This window comes from Scyliorhinus canicula, chromosome 16 (assembly GCF_902713615.1).
Source record: "Scyliorhinus canicula chromosome 16, sScyCan1.1, whole genome shotgun sequence".
Lineage (NCBI taxonomy): Eukaryota > Metazoa > Chordata > Chondrichthyes > Carcharhiniformes > Scyliorhinidae > Scyliorhinus > Scyliorhinus canicula.
In genome coordinates, this window is record NC_052161.1 from 132,597,903 (window position 1) to 132,618,382 (window position 20,480).

The window sequence follows — 20,480 nt, forward strand, 5'->3', positions numbered from 1 at the left end:
CCAGCTTGCTCACATTTCTGCCCTCGGCCTACTGCAGCGTTCCCCTGAAGCTCATCAAATCTGGAGGGACAACACTTCATCTTCCAATTAGGCACCTTACAGCCTCTGGACCCAGCATTGATTTCAACAACTTCATATCATGAATTCTCTCCTCTATCGTAACTCTCTTCCTCCAAGTGACTATCTGTATCTTGTTCTCATGCTTTTTTGCTTGCAGGCAGTGCTGACCTTTATTCTGCTCTTAACGTCTACTCGAGCCCAATGCTTTGTCTCTTTTCTCCAACCATTATCATTCCCTTTGACTTTTGTCCCATGATATCTTTGGGATTTAATGTCCCTTGCTCGTTAACCTATTCCCGCCGTTCCTTTTGTTCCACCTGACTCTCCCCCCTCCCGTTTTTCAACAACATAAAAAAATCGCATTTCTACCTCTCTTCAGCTCTGTAGAAGAGCCATACTGGACTCAAAGTACTAACTCTTGTTTCTCACAGATACTACCAGACCTGTGGTTTTTCCAGCACCTTCCGCCTTTATTTCAGGTGCTCTCAAAGGGTTGGTAAAAAATGACTCCCAAAGTATCGGGATGCTTCTCGACCTAAGTACATGATCTAGGGTGACAGACCGGGGCAGTCTGCCACTTTACTGTGGGCGCCCTCCTTTAGATATGAGCCCGCTGGCACAGGATCAGCTCAATCTCAAAGACCCTGTGAAGAAAATACTCCCACTGTCCTTGCTATCATTCCTTCTGCAACCAATACCACCTGGAAACATATTCACAATTCATTCACCTCATCTACTGTATGTGAGATCCTGCTGTGCAAATATTGGCTGCCATGTTTTCTTACAAAATGAGAGAGCGACATGACGAAAAACATTCTTAATTAGTGCTGGAGTACTTGGTGAGGCCTGAGGCCCTATGTACCTCCTGTTTATTGAGATATTCTTAACGTATAGTCACGGTACATGTCTTAACTTAAACAGGCAAATCTGACCCACCTCACTGTGTGCCACGTTGATTTTCACCATGGACAAGTAAATGATGTCTCCCAGATGTTGGATAGGGGTACCTTCCCAGCCGTTAATGGGATTCTGCAGCAGGTATTTCTCCAGCTCTTGTCTCTTCCACACCTCATCACAAGGAACCTTACAATCAAAACCAATAGACAAAGAACATTCAATAAAATTCCATCGTGTTCCGCCTGTTCATTGTTTTGAATGCACATACAGAGTTCAAAAAGTGAAGCTAAGTTCCTGTGGGAAATGTAAGGAAACAGGTCCAATTGTACAGAGGCCAGAAGGAGTTGAGTTCTGCTGAAAGCTCCCATTCAGGTTGTGGTGAAGGTGCTGAATGAGTTAGCACATCTCCAGAAATACCATTCATACAAAATATATATGAATCCAGAACAGCCCTATTTATCTTTACATTCTCAGCATTACTTTGGTCTGAAAGAAAAATGCTTTCAAAATAGGAGAATTCGCAAGTACCAATTATACCCTTCAATGTTACGAGATGAGGTTTGTAATAATGACCTCCCAGACAGCGAGACTTTGCTGTCACTAACGCATATTTCTGGTCAATAGCTCCTTACCCGCTTTTTCTTTTTCTTTCTTAATCCACTGAATTCAAGTTATACATTTAAACTGTCATTTTTAGCATTAGAATTTGGGTAATGTCTTCCCCTATCTATTTCTGCTCAGTTTTTGAACATCCCTTTCATCCCCAATTTGTTTCTCATCTCCTTTCCTGAAAATGCTGAATCGTGTTGAATTTGCTTTGTTGGCCAATTGACTGCCTTCTTCTACCTTGCCTGAAGGACTAATATTCATGAGTCAGCATTGATACAGGATGTTAGGTGTCTATTTCAGCATGGGAACAGCAAAACTGAGCCCGATCCCAATCCCATGACATCCAAATATATGTCGCTTTCCAGAAAAACCCATTGGATAGTGATCAGGAACGAGAGCTTTTGGTGGATGTCATCATTTCCTTCGTACCACAATCCCTGAGGTTGATTGCAGTGTCCATGCTAATGCTATGGCCAATATTAGTTGGCTTAATGCAGACCAGTGATTGAACCCAGGACTCTCCGAAACCATCTCAAGGAAATAAATGGTCCAGCTCTTCCAGTCTCCGGATGGTCAAACCCTAGAGAAGATGCACTGGAGGTCCCCCTCAGAGGATCCCGCACACTGACTACTTGGTAATTGCCCAGAAAGTTTCTGTTTTTAAAAAATGTTTCCAATTAAGAGCCAATTTAGCATGGCCAATCCACCTACCCTGCACATCGTTAGGTGTGGGGGTGAGACCCATGCAGACACAGGGAGAATGTGCAAACTCCATACGGACAGTGACCCGGGGCTGGGATCGAACCTGGGTCCTCAGCGCCGTAGGCAGCAGTGCTAACCACTGTGCCACCATGCTGCCCCCACCCATCCCACCACCCCCCCCTTGAAGTTTCAACCTACGTTGGGCAATTATCCTGTGTCTGGAACCATTCGAAGCTCTGAGTTAAAAGTTGGAGACTTTGGGATACTTCCAATTTACTTAGTTGAATAGTAACCAAGGAAAAGTTAGGAGGATTAAAACCGGTTCTAACTCTTGGGTAACTAAACTGGTGACCCCCCCCCCTCCCCCCTCACTGGACTCTTGGACTCTCCCGAACTCCTGACTATCAGCCCCGATCCCCTACACACATCTCGCCTCTCCTAGCTTGTCAAAGTAGCTGGGGCGTTCAAACTAACCAGAATATGGCTGCTAGAACTGTAAAAGAAGGAGCATAGCTTTGTTTCCTCTGACACTCCTGTACTACAAAAGAAGGATTCCAGGAGCATGTACACTTCATCTTTCTCAGGCGGCCGGGTTTGAAAGTCCGAGCGAGAAACGTGGGGAGGTCAGGTGCAACTTTACTGAATAGGGTTGCCACTCCTCAGAAGATGTGGGCCCCTTAAGTCTGAATAAATAGCTCATTGCTCACCAGGACAGACAACTTTTGCTGTTTATGTGGGCGATAGATAGATGCCTTCTTCACTCTCCTTGGCAAATGGGCCATCCATATTCTAAACTCTTCTGAATCGGAACAAGTGATAATCCTGGAGTCAAACATTGACCCTGATGGAAAAATAAAACAGAGAAAGGTGAGGACAATTTAAAGCCTATTCTATTGAGAAGCCATACACGTGCCTGGGTGACTGGAATAGATGTTTCTGCCCTTAAAGTACACAATGCAAAATGGCCAAAATTTTCCACCCTGGTTTGTGGCTGGGATTTTCCAGCGCTGATTACAGTGAGTGGAGTTTTGGCTGGAATGCCAAATTTTCTGTTCTTGCTCGCAACGGACGAGACTGGAGAACCCCGCTGTTCATTAGCAATAACCTCAATATCATCACCCAGGCAATGGGGAGGCGGTGGCGTAACGGTATTGTCACTGGACTAATCCATGAGACCCAGGGTTCGAATCCCACCACGGCAGATGGTGGAATTTAAATTCAATAAAAAAATCTGGAATTCAACGTCTAATGATGACCATGAAACCATTGTCGATTGTTGTAGAAACCCATCTGGTTCACTAATATCCTTTAGGGAACAAAGTCTGTCATCCTTGCCTGGTCTGGGCTACATGTGACTCCAGGCCCGCTGCAATGTGGTTGACTCGTAAATGCCCTCAGGGATGGGCAATAAATGCCGGCCCAGCCAGCGACGCCCACATCCCATGAACGAATAAAGAATAAATATATATATATATATAAACTCAAGGCACCAATGTTGTTAAAGATATCAATTTGTCACTGCTCCAGTAACTATAGATTCTTTCGAGCTCTTCTCATCATCCATCTCTCTGGTATAGCTCACACGTTGAGAACCACTTGATCCCTAAATGATTGGCGCTGTGAAGCGCTGGCAGTGCACCCATACCCGTGGGTTTCCCCGATGGCATGAAATGGCCACAATGTTTCTACACCCTCCCTAATGCACTCAAGCACCCTTCCGAAAGTGAGGTGGCTGGAGCTGGACATGCTGCAGCCGCATTACACTATTGAAATGTCAGCATGGCCCAGCCATGGCTCAGCGAGTAGTAGTACTCAGTGCCCCCGAGAAGGGTGCGGCTTCAAACCCTGCAAGACTGCAGCGCCAGGCCAGTGCAGTATTGAGGGGCTGCTGCTCTGTTGGAGGAGCTGTGTTTAAGAGGAGATGTTAGGCCAAAGCCCTGTCTGTGCTCTCCCATGAATGTAAAGAGCCGTTGTCTCTCTTTAAAAAAGAGGAGGGACATTTTCCCTAGTGCCTCAGTTTATCCCTCAATCAAAACCACATTTTGTGGTCATCGCCACATTTTGTGGGTGCTGGTTGGGAGCAAATTTCCTGCAGTATCTAATAGATTTACCCTCTCCCGAGGTTTGCATCAATAGCCAAACGAACCCGAAACATTGGGCACAATTCAACGAAATGGGAACAAAGTTCCATAGTGAGCGCATTTTGCTGCGTGATTCCCGGCGCACGCAATCTGAGAAACACATGGCTATACACGGCCACTCGCATTAAATAAGGGGCCTCAGCGGGGAATGGACGGCCGAGGATGAACATAGCTCGCCGGAGCCCCTCAGTATAGTGAGGGATTGGGACGCCATCTTTAACTGGCGTCCCGATCTCCGATGCCCCCCACATCGACCCCCAAGCCCCAACACAGTGGTGCAGGGCAGGGACCCTCCAACCAGGAGGGTCGCTGCCCCGCCACCCCCACATCCATTCAGGGTGCCCCCTAGCTAATCACCAGCACACAGAAAACACCAGCTTGGCACCTTGGCAGTGCCAGCTGGTAGTGCCCCCGGGCAACTTGGCAGTGCCAGGTTGGCACCCAGGTGGCATCGCGTTAGATCTCGCAAGGCGTTGCGAGCCAGGTAGATCCCAGGACTTCCTGCTTCTGAACATAGAACCTAGAACATACAGTGCAGAAGGAGGCCATTCAGCCCATCAAGTCTGCACCGACCCACTTGAGCTCTCACTTCCCCCGTATCCCCGAAACCAATAACCCCTCCTAACCTTTTTGGTCACTAAGGGCAATTTATCATGGCCAATCCACCTAACCTGCACATCATTGGACTGTGGGAGGAAACCGGAGTACCCGGAGGAAACTCACGCACACACGGGGTGAACGTACAGACTCCGCACAGACAGTGACCCAGCAGAGAATCGAACCTGGGACCCTGGCGCTGTGAAGCTGCAGTGCTATTCACTTGTGCTACCGTGCTGCCTACTATCGGCCATGCGGCGTCGTAGCGAGCTGCCTTTTGAGTGCAGCGTGGCCTTTGGATCGTGTCCGTTAATCCTGCTTTTCTCTCCCTACAGATGCTGCCAGGCCTGCTGCATTTTCCAGCATTCCCTGTTTGTTCTGGATTCCAGCATCTGCAGTATTTTAATGACATAAATATCCTGCAGTGTTTTGTATATATTACAATTGTGACTATCCTTCAAAAGTATTTTACTGGCTGCAGGGAGCTTTGGGATGTCCTGTGGTCATGAAAGAACTACTTAAGTGTAAGTCCTTCCTCTCTTTTGCATAGCTTTGAAATGTTTGAGTAGCAGCCCAATTGGATTGAGATTCGGAAACTTAATTCAACTAAATAGCTTTACAGCTCGTCATCGAGACAGTTTTCAATCCGGGGGACATGAAGGTGGTCCCAGGTGCCAGAGGCGAACTTCACCTGTTATGGAAGATGTTTTGGTGTCAGCTGAAGTGAAGATCAAGAACGCCGTCATTGTTTTGAAGACCAGAGCAAACTCAATCGTGGAGACACTGTTATTGCTGCTTTCTAAAGGGTAACCGCAGCCCGTTTGCAGTCATCACTTGAATACTCGGCTTATCTCAATCAAAAGGCTTGATGCTGGGTGACATTTGAAAGTCTCAGTCAAAAGGTTGTGGGTTGAAGCCTCACTTCATAGATTTGAACACAAAGTCCCAGCTTGACACTTCGCTGCGGTTCTGGGGGAGTCCTGCATGCTGGAAGTGCCACTTTCAAAGGGGATGCTGAACCAGTTGAGGTGGAAGGCAAAAGACCACGTGGCACTATTCAAAGAAGAGCAGAGCGTCCTGGACAACATTCTGCCCTCATCCAATACGAGCAAAATGCTTACTTGTCTTGTAACTGTTTGTCGGACCTTTGGTCATGAAAGATCTATTTAAATTAGGGTCTTTTGCACAGCTTTGAAATGTTTGAGGAGTGGCACAATCGTATTAAGACTCTGAAACTCAATCGGCTAATGGACGGGATCTACCTGTCGCATTGCAGCTAAAAAGCAGTGTGGCGAGGCGCAATGCGATGCTAGATGATGGGTGATCCCACTTCCGGAACCTACCTGGCTTTCCACGCCTCACGAAATCTAACTCGATCTAACAGGACACTGCGATGTGAATTCTGGCTAATTGTGGGCAGGATCACTTGCTGTCAAACCTGCATATTAGGGTGAGACAGCCAGTCTCGCTCTAATATGCGTTCTCGAGATCTAACCAAGGTGTGGGATCTAACCGCCTTGCCTTGGAAACCTTGGTCAAATGCCGTTCAGTGCTGGTCTCCACAAATGGGGACCAGACGGAACAGCACTCGTGGGGGTCTTCCAGGAGATTGGAGGTCCCATGCATGCTCTCTGTGCAGGGTGGCCCCCTGGCACTGCTGGTGCCGGCTTGGCGCTGCCAAGGTATCAAGTTGGCATTTTATGTAGCAGTGATCAGGCCTGGGGGTACCCCTCACCAGCGGAGGTGGTAGAGGCGGGCACGATAGCATCATTTAAGATGCATCTGGACAGGTATATGAACGGGCGGGAACAGAGGGAAGTAGACCTTGGTAAATAGGAGACAGGTTTAGATAAAGGATCTGGATCGGCGCAGGCTGGGAGGGCCGAAGGGCCTGTTCCTGTGCTGTAATTTTCTTTGTTCTTTGTTCATGGGGTGTGGTGTGTGGGGGGGGGGGGGGGGGGTGACTCCCTTATGGTGAGTTGAGCCTTGGGGGAGGGAGGCTGAAGGTCGCGCTGGGGGCTCGCGAGATCGGGATGCCATTTAAAAATGGCATCCGGATCTCTCGCTGCACTGAGGCGTTCCAGCCAGTGGAACGGGGTTTAGTGCAGCCTCGTTGGGGAGTTCCCTGCTGAGGTTCTTCATCTACCCGTTGGATAGTGGGATGTTTCTCAGTGCTCCGGCTAATATCGCGCCATCGGACTCTGTCCCCATACGGGTAGATCATGCCCAATATCTCTACAGTTAGTCAAACAGGGCAGATTTAAATTAGTCTGACATGAAGGTGATCCCAGGTCCCAGAGGCGAATTCCACCTGTGCTGAATAATTCTACAAAGTAATGAACTAATATTAATTGCCACATTTATCGAAGCAACAAAGGTATTTCAAAAGTAGAGAATCGGTTTCAAAGAACTCCACAATAGCCTGAAGCTGAGGAAGGGCGCTATATAAATGTAATTTTCTTTTCACCGAGTCAAACAGCTCAGAGTGCCAGGGGCAGGTGTCATTGTAATGTACAGGACAATCTCAAGAAATGGAACAGAAAAGATGCCCTTTTGTCAAAAGTGGGCTATTTCCTTATTGCACACTCAAAAGCTATTATTAACTGCAGTTAGCTGATTTCTCAAGATGTAATCAATAATAATAATTATAATAATCTTTATTATTGTCACAAGTAGTCTTACATTAACAGTGCAATGAGGTTACTGTGAAAAGCCCCTAGTCGCCACATTCTGGTGCCTGTTCGGGTACACTGAGGGAGAATTCAGAATATCCAATTCATCTAACGGCACATCTTCCGGGACTTGTGGGAGGAAACCGGAGCACTCGGAGGAAACCCCCGCAGTCACGGGGAGAACATGCAGACTCTGCGCAGACAGTGACCCAAGCTGGGAATCGATCCCGGCGCTGTGAAGCAACAGTGCTAACCACTGTGCTACCGATATGCGACAGACGATCGACTATTAATATGCCGTAATGTAACGGGTGGTTTAATAAGTCAGTGGCGACTCCAGCCCCACAAAATCTGTCACAGCTGTCTGGATAAATTTCAATGTCCAGTGAGATTGCGGATGAACGTTCTCTGCAAACGTCCTTGGTATTTATGGAAGGCTCTGAGTAGCTGATCAGTTCAGTGAAGATATGACAAAGAAAGTCTTACATTTATATTGCGCCTGTCACAACCATCTGGACGTCTCAACCCGTTTAAAATGAATATGTTTTTGAAGAGCTGTAGAAACCAGGAAGGCAGTCGCCAAGTTACAGTCAGTGAGCTCCCACAGACAGCAACGTGATATTGAGCAGAACGTCTATTTGCAAGTTGCTCTTACCGGTAATTTCAAAAGTGTTTTCTGTTGATGGTTTGATTGAAATCCCTGACAGTGGTAACAACCCCTGGAAAATAAAGCGGGCGTTAGCGCAATGTTACCAATTCACCAGAGCCAGACAGTGGAGTGGTTGTGGAGTTCTCAGGCTCCCTCTTTTCCACCAAAGTGTTGGGATACTTTTGTTATTCCCCAAGTCAGTTCACAGGAAACCTGGATCCCCTGCTGCAGTTTTCCCTCTAAACTGTTTGGCAGCTGAATCTCTTGCACACTTGTTACTTACATTCACTGCACACAGCTTTCTTACACACACGCATCTCTCACATGCTACTGTATTATACAGACATCTCTTATCTCTGTCCCCAGATGCACATATCACTTTACACATGTGTCCTTTATACACAGATTCATAGAACATAGAACATACAGTGCAGAAGGAGGCCATTCAGCCCATCGAGTCTGCACCGACCCACTTAAGCCCTCACTTCCACCCTATCCCCATAACCCAATAACCCCTCCCAGCCTTTTTTGGACACTAAGGGCAATTTATCATGGCCAATCCAGCTAACCTGCACATCATTGGACTGTGGGAGGAAACCGGAGCACCCGGAGGAAACCCACGCAGACACGGGGAGGACGTGCAGACTCCGCACAGACAGTGACCCAGCGGGGAATCGAACCTGGGACCCTGGCGCTGTGAAGCCACAGTGCTAGCCACTTATGCTACCATGCTGCTCCTCATACATGGCATTACAAATTCACTCTAAGTGGAGAATATTCTCTCCCTCGGTTCCAAACTCTACCAGAGATCTTTGAGGGATATAAATAGATCGGATAGGACAGTGCTTTTTTCCATTCGCAGAGGAGTCAATAACAAGGGGACATAGATTTGAGGTAAGAGGTGGAAGGCTAATAGGGGAGTTGAGGAGAAACTTTTTCACCCAGAGTCTGGACTCACTGCCTGAAAGCGCAATCGAGTCAGAAGTTCTTGTAACATTTAAGAGGTATTTAGATATTCGCTTCTGCTGCTAAAGCCTCCAGCGCTAAGGGCAAAGCACTGGAAAACGGGATAGTATAGTCAGATCTTTGTTGACTGGAGTTGACATGATGGGTCGAATGGCCTCCGTCCCTGCTGGAAATGTCTCTGATTGATTAATGTCTGAGATGTTAGGTCTCAAGTGGAGGGGAAAGATAAGGAGCGGGATTCTCCGTAGCCCGATGCTGATATAATCGGCGATCAGTCGGAGAATCCCCGCTTGCGACCGAATCGGGGGTGGCGCCTGCTTTCGGATGCTCCGCCCCCTCCAAAACGGCATCATCGAGGAGTACGCCGCACACCGGTGGGACGGCCTCAGGACGCTACCTGATGGCCGTCCTCCGATACTCTGACCCCGATGGGCCGCGTTCCCACGGGACACGAGTGCTCTCAGTTTTCTGGAACCCGGTGTGTCGGCTGTGAACTGTGTCCCGTGCCGCCACAGTCAGGCAGGAACTGTGCTGCTGGCTGGGCGGGGGGGTCTTCGGCAAGGGCTGGGGGGACTGGTGGGGGTGGTGAGGGGGTGTCCAGGAGGGGCACTATCCGGCGGGTCGGGTGCACGCGCGGCAGACGCCATGTTGTACGGCGCGACTGCTGCAGGTCGTTGCCGTGCGCATGCGCGGCTACGAACCCGGCGATTCTCCAGCCGTTTATATCGGGAAGGCCGTGCGGATGCTAGCCCCTCACCGGTCGGAGCATCGGTGCGGGGGCGGCACCAACTTTTTTGGCGTAAAACCAAACACGTCGTCCAGACATAGCCTCAAAATGGGAGAATCCAGTCCATGGTTTTCAAGAGAAGCAGGAGAATTAACCCTTAGTGTCCTGGCCAATAGTTATCCCTGGAGCAACATGACAGAACCAGACTCTCTGATCATTACCACATTGCTGTTTGTGTGAGCTTTCAGCAGTGACTTCACTGCGAAAGTAATTCATCGGCTGTTCAGCACTTTTGGGATGTCATCGAGTCATGAAAGGCAAATGAAAATCTTTCTTTCTATATTGCCAGTCTTGTCCTAGCCAGGAAATAGCAAGCATAGCCTCAGAAATATTGGGTTGGGATAAGGCCACACAGCATCTGAAAAAGGTAGGCAGCAAGGGAAGTCAATTTTGCATAATTCTCTCCACCTATTGAATTGAACGGAAAAGTACCCATTGTTCTGCAATCTGATTTAAAATGAAGACAACACACAGATTTGTACCTGATAAATAAACTTGTTTTTCTCATCGTCTACAGCCAGAATTAATAGATGTAATGGAAAGAGGATCAAGTGCCTTTTACTCTCTTCCTGTGGAAATTACAAAGAGGGCGTGAGGTTAAATTCTTCGATTGTACTTTTTGATTGTCATTGCATTAGTAATCATTGCAAAAAGCTACTCACATGAACATATGAATTAGGAGCTGGAGTAGGCCACTCGGCCCCTCGAGCCTGCTCTGCCATTCAATAGGATCATGGCTGATTTGATTGTAACCTCATCCCCACAATCCCACCTACCCCAATAACTTTTCACCCCCTTGCTAATCAAGAATCTATCCAGCTCTGCCTTAAAAATGCTCTGTTTCCACTGCCTTTTGAGGAAGAGAGTTGCAAAAAGAGTACCTCTCAGAGAAAATAAATGATTCTCATCTGTGTCCTAAATTGGGAGAGCTCTTGGGCGGGATTCTCCGCCGGCGGGATTCCCCGTTATGCCGGCAGCCTGGGGGTTTCCCGATGGTGTGGGGCTGCCCCACAATGGGAAACCCCATTGACCAGCCGGCATAACGGAGAATCCCTCCAGACGTTTGGGGCAGAAATGTGGCGGGGCGGAGAATCTCACCCCTTATTTTTAAACAGTGATCCCCCCCTCCGAGTTCTAAATTCTCCCACAAGAGGAAGCATCTTTGCCACATCCACCGTGTCAATGCACCCCTTACTCTTCTCAACTCCACTGGATACAAGCCCAGTCTGGTCAGCCTTTCCTCATAAGTCAATCCGCCAATTCCAGATATTTGTCGAGTAGACCTTGCCTGAACTGCTTGCAATGCATTTACACCCTTCCTTCCACAGTACTCCAGATGTGGCTTCATCAATGTCTGAAGCATAACCTACGTACTTTTGAATTCAAATGTCTTCAGAATAAACAATAACATTCTATTAGCTTTCCTAATTGTTTGCCGTACCTTATGAGCATTATTAATATGTAATTAACAGGGAGGCACATAGTCAGTTTGCTCCACTCACTGGTTTATATCCATAATGACGGATGCATTCGACTGAAATATTCTGCTGTAAACCTTCAGTACAAGGAAGGCTCCTGGGTTGGTCTTGCCTATGCTTTGAGTCGCTGGCCCAGTGGACCGTTGGCTGTGGAAGCTAATGTTACTGCGCTAGTAAACCAGAACCCTGATCTAATCCTCTGGAGTCCAGTCCCACCATGGCAGTCAGTGTAGTTTAAATCCAATTAATTAATAAACCTGAAATAAATGTGGGTCTCATTAATAATGATCATGGAACTACTGGGTCAAGGTAAAATTAATTTGGTTCACTCACGTCTTTCAGGGGAAGAAATCAGCCACCCTAAACCAGTCTGGCTACATGAGATTCCAGATCTATTGCAATGTGGCTGAATTTTAACTACTCTAAGCAGTCCCTGTTGAAATGCAGCAAGACCTGGACAATATCCAGCCTTGGGCCAACAAGTTACAAGTAACATGTGTGCCTCACAAGTGCCAGGCAGTGTCCACCTCCAATAAGAGAGGGTGTAAAAATTGCCCTTTGGCATTCAATGACGTTACTATAGCTGCCCCACTGTCAACATCCTGGGGGTTACAATTGACCAGAAGCTGAACTGGACCATGGGCAGGTCAGAGGTTAGGAATCCTGCGGTGAATAACTCACCTTCTGACTCCCCAAAGCCTGTCCACCATCTGCAAGGCACAAGTCAGGAGTGTAATGGAATACCCACCTCTTGCCTGGCTGAGTGCAGCTCCGAGAACAGTCAAGAAGCTCAACACCATCCAGGACAAAGTCGTTGCTTGATTGGCATCCCTTCTACAAACATTCACACCCCCCGCCACTGACACACAGTGCCAGCCGTGTGTACCATCTACAAGATGCACTGCAGCAACTCACCACGGCTCCTTCGATAGTGGGCGCGATTTACCGTCTGGCACTGTAAGATACTCAGGTGGGACAGCCTGGCTGGCAGTGCCAAGGTGCCAAGTTGGCATTTTGTCCGCACTGGGATCGGGCCCGGGGGTGCCCTACCTGTGTGAGGTGGGTTCTGGGATTACGAGGAACCCCGTCAAGGTGAGTTGGGGCATTGGGGGTGGGTGGGTCGCGGGGTCGCTTTGGGGGGGGGGGGGGGGTCAAGAGATCGGGGCTGTTTAGCACAGGGCTAAATCGCTGGCTTTGAAAGCAGACCAAGCAGGCCAGCAGCACGGTTCGATTCCCGTAACAGCCTCCCCGAACAGGCGCCGGAATGTGGCGACTAGGGGCTTTTCACAGTAACTTCATTTGAAGCCTACTTGTGACAATAAGCGATTTTCATTTCATTTTCATTTCATTTAAAAATGCCGGAAGTACTCCTTAGTGCAGGGTTTGGTGCTAAATGCTGCAAGGGCCAGGAACAACCTCACTAATCCTGTCCAGAAGCGACTCTGATTTTTTTATTAATAAATCACACTTAGTACCTTCAAACCCATGATCGCTACTATCGAGAAGGACAAGGCAGTGCCTGAAAAATTCCCATCCTAACCACTCAACATCCTGACTTGGAAATATATCGGCCGTTCCTTCACTGTCACTGGGACAAAAGCCTGGAACTCCCTCCCTAACAGCACTGTGGGTGTACCTACACCACATGGACTGCAGCGTTTCAAGAAGGCAATTGGAGTTGGGCAATAAATGCTGGCCTAGGCAGTGACACCTGCATCGCATGAATGAATGAAAAAAGCCTTCCAAAGTGACAAAGCTTGCCACTCAGTTCCATCAAACTAGTCCAAAAAAATAATTGTGCGTGTATGTGTGTGTGTGTGTGTGTGTGGTGGTAATGGGGGGTGGTGGGGGGGGGGGATGCTGGGATAATCCCAATCACCCCTCCCTCCAGTCAATACTGACACTCGTCTCATCTCCCAGCTGTACCTGCCACTCAAAGTGATTAATCTTATATGACCTGCTATTCCAATGAACAAAGGCATTTGACTGGTTAAAGCAACGGCAATAGACGTTAAATTTTAATCCACACACTCCAATTAATTTTTCTAATTGCAACTCAAATGATGTAAGACCTGCTCCTTTTAATGTCTGTGAGCAATGACTGTGCGCCTCTGAGTCACAAAGCTTAATGAGTTCAAGCCCCCCTCAAACAACTTGATAACAACATCGAGGCCGGACACTGTAGTGCAGTACTGAGGGAGTGCAGCAGTGTCAGAGGTCCTGTGCTTCACCTGAGATTTCAAACTGAGAACCCAACAGGCCTCTCAGGCAGATGCGGTTCTATTTAATAATAATAATGAGCTTTATTAGTGTCACAAGTAGGCTTACATTAACACTACAATGAAGTATGCGGATGATCTGCTCCTCTATATCTCGGACCCACAAAGCAGCATGGACGGAATCATCGCGCTCCTGAAAGAGTTTGGAGCCTTCTCGGGCTACAAACTCAACATGAGCAAAAGTGAGATCTTCCCAGTACACCCGCAAGGGGGGGGGGGGGCAGCACTAAAGGGGCTGCCGTTCAATCAAGCCCGACATAAATTCCGCTACCTGGGGATCCAAATAGCCCATGACTGGAAAGGGATCCACAAATGGAACCTCACCAGCCTGACGGAGGAAGTTAAAAAGGACCTGCAAAGATGGAACACACTCCCGCTCTCCCTCGCGGGGAGAGTTCAGACGATCAAAATGAACGTACTGCCCAGGTTCCTCTTCCTGTTTAGATCCATTCCGATCTACATCCCCAAGGCCTTTTTCAAAGCGCTGGACAAACTCATCATGGCGTTCGTATGGGGGGGTAAAAATGCTAGGATCCCAAAGAAGGTCTTACAAAAAACAAAAACCAGGGGAGGGCTAGCCCTCCCGAATCTACAATTCTACCACTGGGCAGCAACAGCCGAGCGAGTAAGGGGATGGATCCAGGAGCCAGAGGCTGAGTGGGTGCGTGCGGAGGAGGCCTCCTGCATGGGAACCTCCCTCCGGGCCCTCGCCACGGCAGCACTCCCATCCCCACCCAAAAAACACTCCAGCAGCCCAGTGGTGACAGCCACCCTCCAATCCTGGAACCAACTGCGGCAGCAACTTGGCCTGACCAAAATGTCGAACAGGGCTCCCATCTGCAACAACCATAGGTTCACACCAGCACTGACTGACGCCACCTTCAAAAGGTGGAGGCAGGACGGGGGGACACTGACAGTCAGGGACCTATACACGGACGACAGGATCGCAACACTGGACGAACTGACAGAGAAGTTTCAGCTAGCTGGGGGGAACGAGCTACGGTACCTGCAGCTCAAAAACTTCCTACGAAAGGAGACAAGGACGTACCCACAACCGCCACGACAGACACTACTGGAAGACCTACTGGACGCAAGTATCCTAGAGAAAGGGAACTGTAGTGACATGTATGACCGACTGGTAGATAGGGACGACACCGTACTGGACGCAACAAGAAGGAAATGGGAGGACGACCTGGGGATGGAGATAGGGTGGGGACTCTGGAGCGAAGCACTGCATAGGGTCAACTCCACCTCCACGTGCGCAAGGCTCAGCCTGACGCAACTAAAAGTGGTACATAGAGCCCACTTAACAAGAACCCGTATGAGTAGGTTCTTCCCGGAGGTGGAAGACAGATGTGAACGGTGCCAAAGAGGCCCGGCCAACCACGCCCACATGTTCTGGTCTTGCCCCAGACTCGTGGAGTACTGGACAGCCTTCTTCGAGGTTATGTCCAAAGTGGTGGGAGTGAGGGTGGAGCCATGCCCGATAGTGGCGGTCTTCGGGGTTTCAGAACAGCCAGATCTATTCCTGGGGAGGAGGGCGGACGCCCTTGCCTTTGCCTCCCTGATCGCCCGCCGTAGAATCCTGTTTGGCTGGCGGTCAGCAGCACCGCCCAGAGCTGCGGACTGGCTGTCCGACCTCTCGGAATCTCTCCAAATGGAGAAAATCAAATTTGCCATCCGAGGGTCGGATGACGGCTTCCACAGAACGTGGGAGCCATTCATGCAACTGTTCCGGGACCTATTTGTGGCCAATGTACAAGAGGAAGAATAGTCGGGGGAAGGTAGCGGGAGGGGCTACAGGTTCGGTACGGGGGTTCGATGGCTAGCTAAGGCCCAAAACCAAACTAAATAAACATGTTGGGGGGGGGGGGGGGGGGGGGGGCGGGCGCAGTTACTACTACGAAGATGCTTACCTGTAAATATGTATGTTAATTTTTGCGTGTTTGTTTGTTGTTTTTTTTTTTTTTTTTTGTTCTTTTTCTCTCCTAACAATTTGTAATTTGTTCAATATAAAATATGAAAACTGAATAAAAACATTTATAAAAAAAAACACTACAATGAAGTTACTGCGAAAAGCCCCTAGTCGCCACATTCCAGCACCTGTTCGGCCACACTGAGGGAGAATTCAGGGTGTCCAATTCACCTAACAAGCACGTATTTTGGAACTTGTGGGAGGAAACCGGAGCACCCGGAGGAAGCCCACGCAGGCACGGGGAGAACGTGCAGACTCCGCACAGACAGTGACCCAAGCCGGAAATCAAACGGTGGTGCGGTGTAGCAATCGTGCTAACCACTGTGCTACAGTATTTCGAGACGAGCAGGGGAAATATCCTTTGTGTACGGGTCAATATTGTTTTCTTAACAAACACCCAAAGAAGATTGTGATCCTTTTTTGTGGAGCCTTGCTGTGTGCAAATTGCTTGCTGCATTTTCTACATGAGAACGAATTGTGATTTAAAATTTTTTTCACATGTACCTACTTGGCTTCAAACCACTTTGACCTGCCATGAGGTTGGGAAAAACGCAAGATAAAGGCAGCTCTCTCTTTGCAGACTGTAAACATTCCAGCTGAGGGCACTGTTGAGCGTGCAACAAGCTTTGCCCCAATGACTAGACATTTTCAGCAGGAGTGCGAGAGAGGGTCCAAATGAAAGGAGCAAGGACTCCAAAGAGCTAATGTTTTAATCTGACATGGTTACTGTGGTAACTTGGCCACAAGAAACGTAGTCGAACGCATTGTAAACGTTAAATCTTTGTTACTTCAGGAAACATTGAGGTAATAATAGTTTGGCTTCAGAGACCAGTGCAGCTAAACGCAGCAATACACAAGCTCCTTGTGGCTAAACTGTGACCCCGCGCAAGCCCGCGTTCCCGATAACATCACACACGTAGGCGCAACTTTGTTAAAGACATCAATACACATAATCAAATAGGAAGATGCTCATCAAAACACTTTCCAACACTTCTCTTTTAAATTTCAATTCCCCTCAAGCAGAGCTACCAACAACAAACATCGTAACACACATGTCGCAACTATTACGTCAATCTTTCAGGAACTTTGCAACTATGTTGTGATCTGTGTAGAACCACTGGCGAACTTGCTATTCTCTGGTAAGTCTTGCTTTAGTTGAGCTTGACCTGAGGGCACAGAGGCAGGTTGGTTGGTTGTGAGCGAGAGGAAGTCTTTCAACCTCTCTTGGGGTGTTGCTCTCACTGGATGCCGCTGAACAACAGGAACCACTTCCTCTTGAGTTTCCACAGCCACTTTCCTGTTGCCCTGTGATCTGGAAACGTAGCTGCCTCAGAGTCGTGGCGTAGAAGAAGTGATCTTGGTGTCTGCTGATGACCCATCCATTTGCCCGCTTCACCAGGAGTGATACTGGACCCCGCTGGTTCAGAATGACTCCAGGCAGCCATTAGAACATAAAGGCAGAAGGAGGCCATTGGGCCCAACGAGTATGCACCAACCCACTTAAGCCCTCACTTCCACCCTATCCCCGGAACCCAATAACTCCACCTGACCTTTTTGGACACTAAGGGCAATTTATCATGGCCAATCCACCTAACCTGCACATCTTTGGACTGTGGGAGGAAACCAGAGCACCCGGAGGAAACCCACGCAGACACGGGAAGAACGTGCAGACTCCGCATAGACAGTGACCCAGAGGGGAATCGAACCTGGGATCCTGGCGCTGTGAAGCCACAGTGCTATCCACTTGTGCTACTGAGCTGCTGAAATTCCGAACATAGACTCAGTCACCCGGATTGAAATGCCTCTCCTTCGCAAGGTAGTCCTGCCTCTCCATCTGCTTTTCCTGTCTCCCTACTCTCACTTTGACAGCTGAATGTAGCAGATCCAGGTGAAACTTTGGTTTCCTACCCATCAACACTTCAGTTGGTGAAAGTCCTGTTGTCGCTTGTGGTATCACACGATACTGAAACAGGAACCGTGATTTCCCAAAATACCGTCTGCCATTCTCTTCAGTCCTTCTTTCAGTGTCTGCACAGCTTTCCCTGCTACTCTATTCGACGCAGGATGAAAAAGAGCAGTACGTACATGACATATTCCATTTTTTTTGCAACAACTCTTGGAAAAAAAATCACACATAAACGTTATCCCGTTATCAGAAGCCAGATAATCCGGAAAGCCATGAGTCGCAAAAACATTGGCACAACTTCTTTATTGTAATGGAAGCTGTAATGTTGCTGATGATGAGCACACGGTAGCATAGTGGTTAGCATAGTTGCTTCACAGCGCCAGGGTCCCAGATTCGATTCCTGGCTTGGCTCACTGTCTGTGCAGAGTCTATCGAATCCCTGCACTGATACATTCTGCCACTACATACCAGTTACCAGGGAGCACATACATGACTTCCACCATAGTATTAAATCCTTTTCTGTTTCCTAATTCTGCCCATGAATACCATTGCCTGCTTACCTGCTGCTTATGGGCGGCATGGTAGCACAAGTGGTTAGCACTGTTGCTTCACGGCGCCAGGACCTTAGGTGTGACTCCCGGCTTGGGTCACTGTCTGTGCAGAGTCTGCATGTTCTCCCCGTGTCTGCGTGGGTTTCCTCCGGGTGCTCCGGTTTCCTCCCACAAGTCTCGAAAGACATGCTGTTAGGTGAATTGGACACTCTGAATTCCCTCTCAGTGTATCCGAACAGGCGCTGGAGTGTGGCGACTAAGGGATTTTCGCAGTAATTTCATTGCAATGTTAATGTAAGCCTACTTGTGACAATAAAGATTATTATTATTACTTTTAACCACTTAGAATGCGCACCCACAATGACTATAAACATATGACCCATAAAAGGTCCTGCAAAGTCCACATGAAGTCTAAACCAGGAAGTGTCGGGTCACTTCTGCACATGGAGTGGTGTTGGTGGCGTTAATCTTTGGTTCACTTGACTTGCAGAACAGGGTTTCATCTTGTTCTCCAAGTCCTGATCTATTTTTGTTCGCCAAAAGTACGAACTTGCTAAATCTTTCACTCGGGATGAGCTGAATGGGCTCCATCTAAGCTTTGCGAATGACCAGGGGCTGGAATGACCACTTTTGGCCTCCAAAGAATACAACCGTCCTGTACTCAGCTCATCCTTGCGTTTCGCCTATGGTCTCAGTTCCTCATCATCTAGAACAGGAGGCCAAGCTTGCAGAAGGAATTTTCCCACCCAGGACAAAACGGGATCCCTGTTTGGCATTCCCAGGAGAATTTGAAAGTTGCTCAAGCAAGAAAATTGTCTCTGGGGGAAATACTGGGTGCATTCAGCCACCACATTGCACCCGACCCTCGCCGCCCGGCCTGATCTGGATCTTGCCCTCGTTGGGCATGATCCAGATCGGCATATTTAATTGAGCCATTCGGCTTATTTAAATACCCAAGGCACTGCTTTCACCGGGCAGTGTCAGGGTGCCAGGCTGGCGCTACCAAGGTGTCTTGGTGCCAGGTTGGGATTGCCAGGTGTCAGGCCCAGGGGGTCCTTGCCCATTAGAAGGTGGGGGTTGAAGGGGGTTTCCAAGGGCCTTAAGAAGGTTGGGGTGGAAGGGGTAGGGGTGGGGTCCAGAAAGTTGGGGGAGGGGGGGCTGAAAGGGAGGTGGGTACAGAGATTGGGGCTGTTGGTCAAAATGGCCCCGAGGCCCTAAAAACCGGCAAAGTGCCGGTGAATAGCGGGGTGAATTTGGCTCTGCAGCCAGCGAGAAACATTCCATCAAACACGCCCAAATGCGGATTTACAATTATTTCCGCTGAATGGCGCACCCTGTTTTGGTTGGCATGTCCGGTAAGGGAAGACAACTCAGTGCGATTGCGCTCGCAATGTCCTTCCCTGCCCTGTACACAAAGTTGTACTGGCAGGCTGACACTGTAGAGCCCAGTGCTGTAATCTCACCCAGACCATGGCAGCAATGCATCTGGACTCACTAAAAAAAAGCTCATCCATGGCTTACGGTCAGTGCATATGGTGAATGAATGTCCATAAAGGTGCAGAAGAAAACCGTTTCACAACAACATCGATGGCTGGGCCTTCCTTACCGAGCTGCGAATATCTCTTCTCAGCTGTTGTCGGCGTGCATGATGCAAATCCAATGGGTTTTTCTGACCCGTCCTCCATCGGATGAGACAGCACTGCCCCTGTTACATAACAGAATGTGCTCTCTGTGTCCTGATCAAAGTGAACCAGCAGGTTTTCTGGTTGCAGCAGTGTTTTCACATCCTTGAAAACTTTACTCTTGTGCTCGTCATCACTTCCATTTGGTCTCTTTGTGAAACCACAAGTACAATGGCACCAACAATGTTGAAAGGTCTGTGAGAAACATCCTGTAGTATTGCACTAAACCCAGAAATGATCGGAGCTCGGACCCTGTACTGTGATTCTATGACCTAGATATTCCACAGCATTTGTCTTTTTGTTTGCCGACTCTTTTCTTCCTTGATGCACCGTACCCGTCTGTACCCCACTATGTAACCTTTGAATATCCTTTGTATTGTTGGCAGCAATCTCCATGCCCTGAGAAACTTCTGGAGCCTTCTTGAAAGTTAGTGTGGCTTCACCCAAATGATGCTGTACGCTGCCTTCATTTATGCCACAGACTAATCTGTTCTGGAGCATATCCTCTAATACTGCTCCAATCTCACAG

The 20,480-nt window shown here is 48.5% G+C and overlaps 1 protein-coding gene across 2 annotated transcripts in view; it reads right to left on the reverse strand.

Annotated features, from left to right (window-relative positions):
• The window catches only part of LOC119951073 (rho guanine nucleotide exchange factor 6), a 59,525-nt gene that overhangs the window by 12,616 nt on the left and 26,429 nt on the right, over nucleotides 1–20,480 (reverse strand). For both annotated transcript variants that reach the window (XM_038774109.1, XM_038774110.1), the window contains 4 exons: nucleotides 10,563–10,649; nucleotides 8,334–8,397; nucleotides 2,976–3,109; nucleotides 997–1,143 (listed from right to left, as the gene is read on the reverse strand). In XM_038774109.1, the coding sequence (XP_038630037.1) occupies nucleotides 997–1,143; nucleotides 2,976–3,109; nucleotides 8,334–8,397; nucleotides 10,563–10,649 (432 nt within the window). The remainder of the gene's footprint in view (nucleotides 1–996; nucleotides 1,144–2,975; nucleotides 3,110–8,333; nucleotides 8,398–10,562; nucleotides 10,650–20,480) is intronic.